The 12,424-nt window shown below is 31.2% G+C and overlaps 3 protein-coding genes across 3 annotated transcripts; 2 read left to right on the top strand and 1 right to left on the bottom strand.

The window, feature by feature from the left end:
* Window positions 1–6,276: 6,276 nt before the first annotated feature.
* LOC103844855 lies at window positions 6,277–6,900 on the top strand. The gene has a single exon (XM_009121682.2). It carries the CDS (start codon window positions 6,277–6,279, stop codon window positions 6,898–6,900), a length of 624 nt encoding a protein of 207 aa, XP_009119930.2.
* An 801-nt stretch (window positions 6,901–7,701) lies between these two features.
* On the top strand, window positions 7,702–8,395 carry LOC103843323 (stress-induced protein KIN2). The gene is made up of 3 exons (XM_009120039.2): window positions 7,702–7,829; window positions 7,951–8,019; window positions 8,158–8,395. Exons 1-3 carry the CDS (start codon window positions 7,773–7,775, stop codon window positions 8,236–8,238), a joined length of 207 nt encoding a protein of 68 aa, XP_009118287.1. The 5' UTR covers window positions 7,702–7,772; the 3' UTR covers window positions 8,239–8,395.
* Window positions 8,396–8,494: 99 nt separating this feature from the next.
* LOC117130855 (ultraviolet-B receptor UVR8-like) lies at window positions 8,495–11,227 on the bottom strand. The gene is made up of 11 exons (XM_033283459.1): window positions 11,016–11,227; window positions 10,762–10,906; window positions 10,315–10,425; window positions 10,160–10,220; window positions 9,945–10,060; window positions 9,767–9,852; window positions 9,472–9,673; window positions 9,335–9,388; window positions 9,142–9,255; window positions 9,014–9,070; window positions 8,495–8,924 (listed from the first exon to the last, which is right to left on the bottom strand). The coding sequence occupies exons 1-11, from the start codon at window positions 11,042–11,044 to the stop codon at window positions 8,721–8,723; spliced, it is 1,179 nt and encodes a 392-aa protein (XP_033139350.1). The 5' UTR covers window positions 11,045–11,227; the 3' UTR covers window positions 8,495–8,720.
* Between the last annotated feature and the right edge of the window lie 1,197 nt (window positions 11,228–12,424).

Here is a 12,424-nt window from a genome sequence, read left to right as displayed (position 1 = left end):
GTTCAATTGTTTTTATCAATTAATTTAGTAAAACTTCATAATACTCCCTAAATCGATGGAATAACCACTATAAAATTATTATTTTCTTGATAAACGGAGACGACAAAGACTCCAAACCTCTTTGAACATCATCATATGTTAGTGAAGGATGCAACTAGGCATTAAAACAATATTGTTATTTTTTAAAATTTTCTCAAAATCTATGGGCGAACCCCTACAAAAATATTGAGTTTTTGGTAAATTCTTTATATACTGAAGCTCATAATCTTTAGTGATGTTTTAAAATTTCTACCATATTCTACAGTTGTATTAATGTATGCTAAACTTTTTTCATGGTAAATGAGCATCGTTCAATTGTTTTTATCAATTAATTTAGTAAAACTTCATAACACTCCCTAAATCGATGGAATAACCACTATAAAATTATTATTTTCTTGATAAACGGAGACGACAAAGGCTCCAAACCTCTTTGAACATCATCATATGTTAGTGAAGGATGCAACCAAGCATTAAAACAATATTGTCATATTTTTTGAAATTTTCTCAAAATCTATGGGCTAACCCCTACAAAAATATTTAGTTTTTGGTAAATTCGTTATATAATGAAGCCATAATCTTTAGTGTTGTTTTAAAATTTCTACCATATTCTACATTTGTATTAATGTGTGATAAACTCATTTTCATGGTAAATGAGCATCGTTCAATTGTTTTTATCAATTAATTTAGTAAAATTTTATAACACTCCCTAAATCGATGGAATAACCACTATAAAATAATTATTTTCTTGATAAACGGAGACGACAAAGGCTCCAAACCTCTTTGAACATCATCATATGTTAGTGAATGATGCATTTAGGCATTAAAAAAATATTATCATATTTTTTGAAATTTTCTCAAAATCTATGGGCTAACCCCTACAAAAATATTGAGTTTTTGGTAAATACTTTATATACTAAAGCTTATAATCTTTAGTGTTGTTTTAACATTTCTACCATATTCTAAATTTGTATTAATGTATACTAAACTCATTTTCATGGTAAATGAGCATCGTTCAATTGTTTTTATCAATTAATTTAGTAAAACTTCATAACACTCCCTAAATCAATGGATTAACCATTATAAAATTATTATTTTCTTGATAAATGGAGACGACAAAGTCTCCAAACCTCTTTGAACATCATCATATGTTTGTGCAGGATTCAACTAGGCATTAAAAAAATATTGTCATATTTATTGAAATTTTCTCTAAATCTATGGGCTAACAACCCCTACAATAATATTGAGTTTTTGGTAAATTCTTTATATACTGAAGCCCAAAATCTTTAGTGTTGTTTTAAAATTTCTACCATATTCTACATTTGTATTAATGTATGCTAAACTATTTTTCATTGTAAATGAGCATCGTTCAATTGTTTTTATCAATTATTTAATAAAACTTCATAACACTCCCTAAATCGATGGAATAACCACTATAAAATTATTATTTTCTTGATAAACGGAGACGACAAAGGCTCCAAACCTCTTTGAACATCATCATATGTTAGTGAAGGATGCAACCAAGCATTAAAACAATATTGTCATATTTTTTGAAATTTTCTCAAAATCTATGGCTAACACCTACAAAAATATTGAGTTTTTGGTAAATTCGTTATATAATGAAGCCCATAATCTTTAGTGTTGTTTTAAAATTTCTACCATATTCTACATTTGTATTAATGTATGCTAAACTCTTTTTAATGGTAAATGAGCATCGTTCAATTGTTTTTATCAATTAATTTAGTAAAACTTCATAATACTCCCTAAATCGATGGAATAACCACTATAAAAATATTATTTTCTTGATAAACGGAGACGACAAAGACTCCAAACCTCTTTGAACATCAGCATATGTTAGTGAAGGATGCAACTAGGCATTAAAACAATATTGTCATATTTTTTGAAATTTTCCTACAAAAATATTGAGTTTTTGGTAAATTCTTTATATAATGAAGCCCATAATCTTTAGTGATGTTTTAAAATTTCTACCATATTCTACATTTGTATTAATGTATGCTAAATTTGTTTCATGGTAAATGAGCATCGTTCAATTGTTTTTATCAATTAATTGAGTAAAACTTCATAACACTCCCTATATCGATGGAATAACCACTATAAAATTATTATTTTCTTGATAAACGGAGACGACAAAGGCTCCAAACCTCTTTGAACATCATCATATGTTAGTGAAGGATGCATTTAGGCATTAAAAAAATATTATCATATTTTTTGAAATTTTTTCAAAATCTATGGGCTAACCCCTACAAAAATATTTAGTTTTTGGTAAATACTTTATATACTAAAGCTTATAATCTTTAGTGTTGTTTTAACATTTCTACCATATTCTAAATTTGTATTAATGTATACTAAACTCATTTTCATGGTAAATGAGCATCGTTCAATTATTTTTATCAATTAATTTAGTAAAACTTCATAACACTCCCTAATCAATGGATAAACCGTTATAAAATTATTATTTTCTTGATAAACGGACACGACAAAGTCTCCAAACCTCTTTTAACATCATCATATGTTAGTTCAGGATTCAACTAGGCATTAAAAAGATATTGTCATATTTTTTGAAATTTTCTCAAAATCTATGGGCTAACAACCCCTACAAAAATATTGAGTTTTTGGTAAATTCTTTATATACTGAAGCCCAAAATCTTTAGTGTTGTTTTAAAATTTCTACCATATTCTACTAAATGCTATTTTTCATGGTAAATGAGCATCGTTCAATTGTTTTTATCAATTAATTTAATAAAACTTCATAACACTCCCTAAATCGATGGGATAACCACTATAAAATTATTATTTTCTTGATAAACGGAGACAACAAACGCTCCAAACCTCTTTGAACATCATCATATGTTAGTGAAGGATGCAACCAAGCATTAAAACAATATTGTCATATTTTTTGAAATTTTCTCAAAATCTATGGCTAACCCCTACAAAAATATTGAGTTTTTGGTAAATTCGTTATATAATGAAGCCCATAATCTTTATTGTTGTTTTAAAATTTTTACCATATTCTACATTTGTATTAATGTATGCTAAACTCATTTTAATGGTAAATGAGCATCGTTCAATTGTTTTTATCAATTAATTTAGTAAAACTTCATAATACTCCCTAAATCGATGGAATAACCACTATAAAAATATTATTTTCTTGATAAACGGAGACGAAAAAGACTCCAAACCTCTTTGAACATCATCTTATGTTAGTGAAGGATGCAACTAGGCATTAAAAGAATATTATCATATTTTTTAAAATTTTCTCAAAATCTATGGGCTAACCCCCTACAAAAATATTGAGTTTTTGGTAAATTCTTTATATAATGAAGCCCATAATCTTTAGTGATGTTTTAAAATTTCTACCATATTCTACATTTGTATTAATGTATGTTAAATTTGTTTTATGGTAAATGAGCATTGTTCAATTGTTTTTATCAATTAATTTAGTAAAACTTCATAACACTCCCTAAATCGATGGAATAACCACTATAAAATTATTATTTTCTTGATAAACGGAGACGACAAAGGCTCCAAACATCTTTGAACATCATCATATGTTAGTGAAGGATGCAACCAAGCATTAAAACAATATTGTCATATTTTTTGAAATTTTCTCAAAATCTATGGGCTAACCCCTACAAAAATATTGAGTTTTTGGTAAATTCTTTATATAATGAAGCCATAATCTTTAGTGTTGTTTTAAAATTTCTACCATATTCTACATTTGTATTAATGTATGCTAAACTCTTTTTCATGGTAAATTAGCATCGTTAAATTGTTTTTATCAATTAATTTAGTAAAATTTATAACACTCCCTAAATCGATGGAATAACCACTATAAAATTATTATTTTCTTGATAAACGGAGAAGACAAAGGCTCCAAACGTCTTTGAACATCATCATATGTTAGTGCAGGATGCAACTAGGCATTAAAAAAATATTAACATATGTTTTGAAGTTTTCTCAAAATCTATGGGCTAACCCCTACAAAAATATTGAGTTTTTGGTAAAATACTTTATATACTAAAGCCTATAATCTTTAGTGTTGTTTTAAAATTTCTAACCATATTCTAAATTTGTATTAATTTATGATAAACTGTTTTTCATGGTAAATGAGCATCGTTCAATTGTTTTTATCAATAAATTTAGTAAAACTTCATAATACTCCCTAAATCGATGGAATAACCACTATAAAATTATTATTTTCTTGATAAACGGAGACGGCAAAGGCTCCAAACCTCTTTGAACATCATCATATGTTAGTGCATGATGCAACTAGGCATTAAAACAATATTGTCATATTTTTTGAAATTTTCTCAAAATCTATGGTCTAACCCTTACAAAAATATTGAGTTTTTGGTAAATACTTTATATACTGAAGCCTATAATCTTTAGTGTTGTTTTAAATACTTTGTATTAATGTATGCTAAACTCTTTTTCATGGTAAATGAGCATCGTTCAATTGTTTTTATCAATTAATTAAGTAAAACTTCATAATACTCCCTAAATCGATGGAATAACCACTATAAAATCACAATTTTCTTGAAAAACGGAGACAACAAATGCTCTAAACCTCTTTGAACATAATCATATGTTAGTGCAGGATTCAACTAAGCATTAAAAAATATTTTCGTATTTTTTGAAATTTTCTCAAAATCTATGTGTTAACCCTTACAAAAATATTGAGTTTTTGGTAAATACTTTATATAATGAAGCCTATAATATTTAGTGTTGTTTTCAAATTTCTAACCATATTATAAATTTGTATTAATGTATGCTAAACTATTTTTCATGGTAAATGAGTATCATTCAATTGTTTTATCAATTAATTTAGTAAAACTTCATAATACTCCTTATATCGATGGAATAACCACTATAAAATCACAATTTTCTTGAAAAACGGAGACAACAAAGGCTCTAAACCTCTTTGAACATAATCATATGTTAGTGCAGGTGCAACTTGGCATTAAAAAAATATTGTCATACTTTTTGAAATTTTTTCAAAATCTATGTGTCCCTACGAAAATATTGAGTTTTTGGTAAATACTTTATATACTCAATCCTATAATCTTTAGTGTTGCTTTAAAATTTCTAACCATATTCTAGATTTTTATTAATGTATGATAAACTTTTTTTCATGGTAAATGAGCATCGTTTAATTGTTTTTATCAATTAATTTAGTAAAACTTCGTAAAACTTCATAATACTCCCTAAATCGATGGAATAACCATTATAAAATCACAATTTTCTTGAAAAACAGAGACAACAAAGGCTCCAAACCTCTTTGAACATCATCATATGTTAGTGCAGGATGCAACTACGCATTAAGACAATATTTTTCGTATTTTTGAAATTTTCTCAAAATCTATGTGTCAACCTTTACAAAAATATTGAGTTTTTGGTAAATGTCTCAAAATCTATGGGTTAACCTCTACGAAAATGTTAAGTTTTCTTTAAATTTTCTATAAACCGAAGCTTATACTCTTAAGTGTTGTTTAAAACTTTTTAACTATATCCTACATTTATATTAAAGTATTCTAAAATCTATTTCATTTTACATGGGTATTATTCTAATTTTTTTTATAATTGCTTTAATAAAATTTCATATACTGCCTAAATCAGAAAGACTAACGACTATGAAATCTTCGTTCTCTAGAGAAACGGAGACAAAAAAAGTTTCAAACCCCTTTTTTCCATCATCATACATCAGTGTATGATGCAACTATGCATTTAAACAAAATTGTCATATTTTGAGTTTTTCTCAAAATTTGTGGGTTAACCCTTACGAAAATATTGAGTTTTTCCTTAAGTGTTCTATATACTAAAGCTTATACTTTTTAGTGTTGTTAAAAAAAATTCTAGCCACTTTTTACATTTGTATTAATGTATGTTAAACTCGCTTTAGTGTTACATGGAAATCGTTCTAATTTTTAACAGTTAATTTAATAAAATTTTATATACCGCCTTAATTAGTAGACTAACCAATATGAAGTCGATATTATATACAGAAACATAGACAACAAAGGTTCCAAACTTGTTTGACCATTATCCTATATCAGTGCATGATACATCTTTACATCAAAACAATATTATCATATTTTTTTATTTTTTTTCAAAATATGAGGGTTAACCCTACAGAAACATTGAAGTTTTGATTAAACAAGGAATGAATTTTGTTTTGAGCAAACTAGGAAAGATCCTGCTATTGTTTTTGAGAAAGCTACTATGGAAGCTGAAATTTGGAGAGAAACTCAGGCTCCTAGCAAGATTTTGGATCCTCCTGAATCAACGGTCTCCCATGGGAATGTGGTTTGGATTCATCCTCCTCCCTCTTGGTTGAAATGCAATCTGGCTTCATCTTGGTTGGAGAATGCGGTTTTAAGTGGAGCAGCTTGGTTGTTGAGAGATGAGAATGGTAGGGTGGTGATGCATAGTCGTCGTGCTTTTCCATGTTTTTCATCTGGTTTAGAGGCTGAGCTGAATACTCTCCTCTGGTCTGTGGAGTCTCTCGCAAGTCATCATCTGGATAAAATAATCTTTGAATCCTCGTCTTTGGATCTTCGTCGGGCTCTTTTGCAACCACACCACTATCCCCAGCATCAGGTTCTCATATTACTAATTCTCCAGCGCCTGAATGGTTTCCAGTCCTGGAGTGTGGATTTTGTTAAAACTCTGCGGAACATGCCAGTGCTTTCGATTGCTACTAGTGTAACCTCAGACAATAGGCATCAATCGTATGTGGCGTCTGGTGGGCCTCTGTGGTTGCATAATCTGTTGCAAAAAGAAGCTTTGACCAAGACTTTGGGTTTCTACTCCTCCGCCCCTGTTGCTGTAAGAGCTGCCTCCTGAAGGACTCCCCCTTCTAAACGCTCTCCCTTATTGATGTTTCTCCAGGCCTGTGTGGCCTTTTTCTTTGCTGCCTAGTGGTAGTCTCTTCTGTTTTGTTTAGTTATTATTTGTTGTTTTTCCGCATTTTGTCCTCTTTGAGGTTTGATACCAGTTTCTCAACCTCCCTTGTTGTGGGAAGGTCTGTTGTGGTCTAATCAATGAAATTCAGTGTTAAAAAAAAAATGCGCTGTATATTAAAGCTTATACTCATGAATGTTGTTTAAAAATTCTTAACTACTTTATACATTTTTATTAATGTGTGTTAAACTATCTTTCATGGTACATAAGCATTATTCTAACTTTTTAACAATTAAGTTACTAAAACTTCGTATACTGCCTACATTAAGACTTGCCTCATGTTCCCTCTCAATAATGTCCCCTGCTCCACAAAAACTCTTACCTCCTTTCCAGGCATAATTTGGATCCTTACGCTTATAAGAAACCTTTTCGACGTTTTGATACAATAGAGGAACATCTACTGCTCTATGAGAAGCTATTGAGATGAGAGATGATGTCGTACCTGATGTGTGATTTTCCTAGAAAGATGAATCACTTGACTTGTTTTCCGGATCACAGATCAAGCAAAACCAAGTACGTAAGAAGCCTTTTATGTCCTGGTCAAACGGTAAACTAACACGTAAATGCGCCACGCTACCGACGGATGCAACATTCTCGGACCAATCCTCGTGTGCTCAACACGTGGAGATACCCAATCACGTCCCTTTGGGTTATAAATAGCAACCAAACACTCAACATTCTTACATCATCAAACACAAAACAATCAATCAACGCATCAAGATTAAGTTCTAAGCAAAAACAGAGAGAGAAAGAAAATGTCAGACAAGCAAAACCTAAGCTACCAAGCAGGCCAAGCCACTGGCCAGACTAAGGTTAACTCTTGCAGTCAATACTTATGATTCTCTTTTATACATGCATATATATAGTCTTATTTTCACTAAACGGGGTTTGGGAAAATCTATCTATTGAACATGTTCAAATGTGTGAATCTAGGAGAAGGCAAGTGGTCTTATGGACAAGGCCAAAGATGCTGCTGCTTCAGCTCAAGACTCCATGCAACATGTTAGTTTTCTCAATCTCTCGTTTTTCAAAGAACATGACTATTAAAAATTAGACCAAATTCAAAACATGTATATATATACACACCTACATTACAAAAACAAAACATATACGGTCCTGACCGTAAAATGTGAAACGCAGGCTGGGCAACAGATGAAGCAGAAGGCACAAGGAGCTGCTGAAGTGGTGAAGGACAAAACTGGCTTGAACAAGAACACCTAAACAACTTTCAATTTTACTTTCTAATAAAATCCTCTCTTTTGAGTTATTTAATAAATTTGGAAGGGTTTTAATTCTCATTCCTGCTGCTTCTGATGTTATTCCCCTGATTTTTATGTAATTTCCTCCATATATAGTTAATAAACATCTGTTTTTTTAATTGTGAACACTATACATGTATGAAGGACAGAAAACTTGAAAAAAAAAAATTCAATAAGAATATTAGATTAAATTAGTAAACCACTATATAAGCAAAAACTTAAAGAGTCTAATAAAATATTGGCTGATCAAATTTATATATTTGAAAAAAAATCCCTGGAAATCAAAGTTTAATTTAATCTAAAAGATTATTTATAGGGAAAAAGTTATATGAAATGATAAAACATGTGTTTCTCCTTATAGAAACATACTCTCCTTTTGCCTTTCTTCCTATGAATCAATATTTGTTTCCTCTCTTCGTAAGTTGACCATAGAGATTATAACGATCAAATATCATCGGACTTCCATTCAACGATAGCAAGAGTGTGGCGTCCACCGCAAGCAATCGATGTAGCTAACCATTTCCCTTCTTCTTCATCAGCATGATTCAAGCTTCCTTCAGGTGGAGGAATCTTTATAGGCAACTCCAATGGCTGCCCCGTTGTTACTTTCCTTCCATAACCAAGTCTTCCATGATCTCCTCTACCAAACTGCTCACAAAAGATAATCAGAAGAACGAATCTCTCTTTGTTTTGAAAGTATAACTAAAAGTAGGTTTCTTGGTTTACAAGGTACTAACCGAGAAGATTCTGCCATCTCTTGTCAAAGCAACTGAATGTGTTCCACCGCAAGAAACCTATTAGTAAAAAGATTATTGATCATTAAAAGTTTAATCCTCTGTTAGAGATGTTAAGATTCTTTTAGTACCTGAATGATAACTTCATCAGCTAGAAGATTAACTTTCTGTGGAACCATTTTGCTGCTCTTGTCATTGTCACCAAACCCTAGTCTTCCATGTTCTCCTCTTCCCCATCCATACACCTACACATTACAAGTCCAACCAGATGAAAATGAGGATCTAGCACATGGTGAGAATGAGAAGTAAGATGAATTATAATACCTCTCCTTTATCGGTTAAAGCGGTTGAGTGCCATCCACCCGCAGCAATATCAACCTAAGTATGTGTTTAAAGAAATATAAGCTGTTGAAAAGCTTATTGCATTTGTAGAAAAAAAGAGGAAGAGAAAGAAAACAAACCAAAGTGAGACCATCAAGGCCTTGGATAGGAACAGGATGAGGTGTTGGCTGAGTATCACCGGTTCCAAGTTGTCCATACTCGTTATTACCCCATGCCATTAGCCTCCCATCTTCTTCAAGCGCCAGGTTATGAAACGCACCAACAGCGATAAGACGCACATTCTCAAGTCCTTGAACTCTCACCGGAACAAATATCTGTTTTCTACAAAAAAAAACAAAATACAACAAATAAGTAATATCCCAAGAATGCACAAAATGGCATTGTTGTGTAAGAGTTTTGATTCTTGTGTATTACATGTCACCGGGAGGCCAGGGTTGACCCCAAGTCCACACGTGACCATCACGTGTCAGAACCACTGAGTGAGTACCACCTGCAGCAACCTGTTAATAAGAAGATGGATTAGTATCATCCACATATAAACACGTTGAGGAAGAGACAAAGATATTTTAAAAAAAACACGTGTTGGTTATACCTGTCGGACCGTGAGTTTAGGGGCACAGCGCTTAGGGATGACGATATCTCTACGAACGGGTCTACCCATCTCGTCTTTTAGAGGCTCTTCACCGCACTGTCCATATTCATTCCCACCTACGTGTAATCATTTTTTTTATAATAATATGACTTTGACACACCACCAAACAAAAACAGATAGAGGGAAGAAAACAAAATAGCATTAAAGTGTTATACCCCACGCGTAGGCTCGGCCTTGATCATCAACAGCCAAACAATGCCAACCACCAATTGCTGCCTGTTATCATCCATTAGAAAACACATAACACATTCAATGGTAAAACTGGTAGCTCCATTTGATAAAATTAAGTTGAAAGAAAAAGATGAGAGACCTGAGTGATCTTGACATTGGCAAGAGCCTTAACACGACTAGGGATATTTTCAGTCTTAGTCTCTGGTGGGTGTCCTAATGTTCCTTTTTGATTCCAGCCCCATGTAAACATCTGTATCAGTGTAGTTATTATTTTAAACCTTGAATATAGTCACTCAAACTACTGAATTAAGACAACAACTTTTAACATTATAGACCAACTTCTAAATCAAGATTCAGAGCGTAGAAGACTTTTCACACAAGAGAAGACGAAGACAGAGAGCTTCATCAGTTATGATTGATGCCGTTAAATCTTACAAGAACTTATTATTATAATAAAACCAAACTCTAAAGGTCTGTTTTGGGCACAAAATAGCTATAAAACATATCCCAGAATGCATAAAGACCAATTATAACACGAGAAACTCTCATTTGAATAAAGCCAAATGTATGATATTAGGATAATTACCGTTCCATCATCGCAAATGGCGAGGGAGTTACGGCTACCGGAGACTACAGAGCGAACAGAGTAAGGCTCGAGAGCTTCAACGACACAAGCCCATTCCTTCTCTTCGTTGCTACCAATTCCTAGTTGCCCATCTTCTCCTGAGCCCCTGCCAAAAGATTAAAAAAAAAAGATGGTAAGAGAGAGAGAAGCCAAAGTTTTAGCAAGAGTGACTCAAAAATCGAAACTTCTTAGAAGTGAAGTGAAGAGAAATAGACCAGGCTATGACTGAAGTAGCTGAAACCATTTGAGAGAGATAGAGAGAGGAGGTGAATGAATGAAAGCACAGAGGGAAGAGGAAAAGCAAAGCAGTGGGATTCTATAGAGAGAGAGAGGGGTTGTGTAATGAAAGCGTTGTTGTGTGGTTTATAGACATTTAATTATTACTTAATATGGTTTAAGACATTCATTTCCGTATATTCGTATTCCTAAAATGTATTCGTAAAATTTTAATTTTTTTTACGGTGGTGTAAGATAATTTAACGAGGTAACTAAATTCAAATTTCTATTAATTTTAGTTCGAATAAAAATCTAACCAGTACAATACAAAATATATAATTCCACATATGGGAAACATGATTAAAACAGTAACAACAGAAAAAGGAAAAAACGAATAACATTAATTGTACGGACTGAGACACATGAGTGCTGTGCTAGTCACAAAAAGGATAATACAGTAATGTTATAAAAATGTATATCAATGTCAAACAACCACTATGCATTTTCTTTTGTTCGTTGTCTCTGCGTTTTTTTTTTTTTTTTGTATTCGAGATTTCTGTAAAGATGAGTTGAATCCAAAGCAATAATTTTATTTTTTGTTTATTCTTCTTCTTTCTTCACATCCTAAAAAATACTAACAAGAAACTATAATTTGTCTTTATTATTTTTGAAAATACAGTAATCACAATTATTTTCAGTCTTATACATGTGTTTTTTTAATCCATTGGTATTTTCCTTCCCTTTTATAAAATTTCTCTTACAATTTGATATAAGCATACATAATTTTCATATATTTATTAACTAAGTTTATATATGCATAAATTGTAATTGTAAATTTTATACTTACTATAAAAGCCCTTTCTCAAAAAAATAAAATAATTTATACTTACTATAGTTTTTGTGCACCTAATAATTTTTTTTAGGAATAGCCGGTGTTTGTAATGATTTAACATATATACTCTAGTATTTAGTTGTTAATGATTCTTAATTCTTATTATTTGCATTTTTTGTTTTTCTTAAAATGGTTTAATTTGCGTTGTGTTGGTGTGACTTTTGATCATGACGAACATAAGAAGCACTACAGTGATTTTGTATTAGACGATCCTACAAACTTAACTACAATACAAATATTTATTTAGATCAAGTAGTAGATAAGTCTAATACTTTAGATTCTCAGTATTATTAATTCAATAAATAAAATGTTACATAACATTACTTAAATTCATTATATTTACTTAACTTTTTATATTATCGTATAAAGGCTATTTAATATTATCATTACTTGCACAAATAGCTCTATTAAATAGGAGTTGTCTTTATACAATCAAAGGCGTTTCCTGAACAATTGCAGCTTGATAGAGATTTTTTTCTATTTTATATGATATAAAATTAAGTTTTAATGATATTA

The sequence above is a fragment of the Brassica rapa genome, unplaced genomic scaffold, assembly GCF_000309985.2.
Source record: "Brassica rapa cultivar Chiifu-401-42 unplaced genomic scaffold, CAAS_Brap_v3.01 Scaffold0721, whole genome shotgun sequence".
NCBI classification, from domain to species: Eukaryota; Viridiplantae; Streptophyta; class Magnoliopsida; order Brassicales; family Brassicaceae; genus Brassica; species Brassica rapa.
The sequence above is the reverse complement of the archived record's forward strand: the minus strand, read 5'-3'. Positions and strand labels throughout refer to the sequence as shown.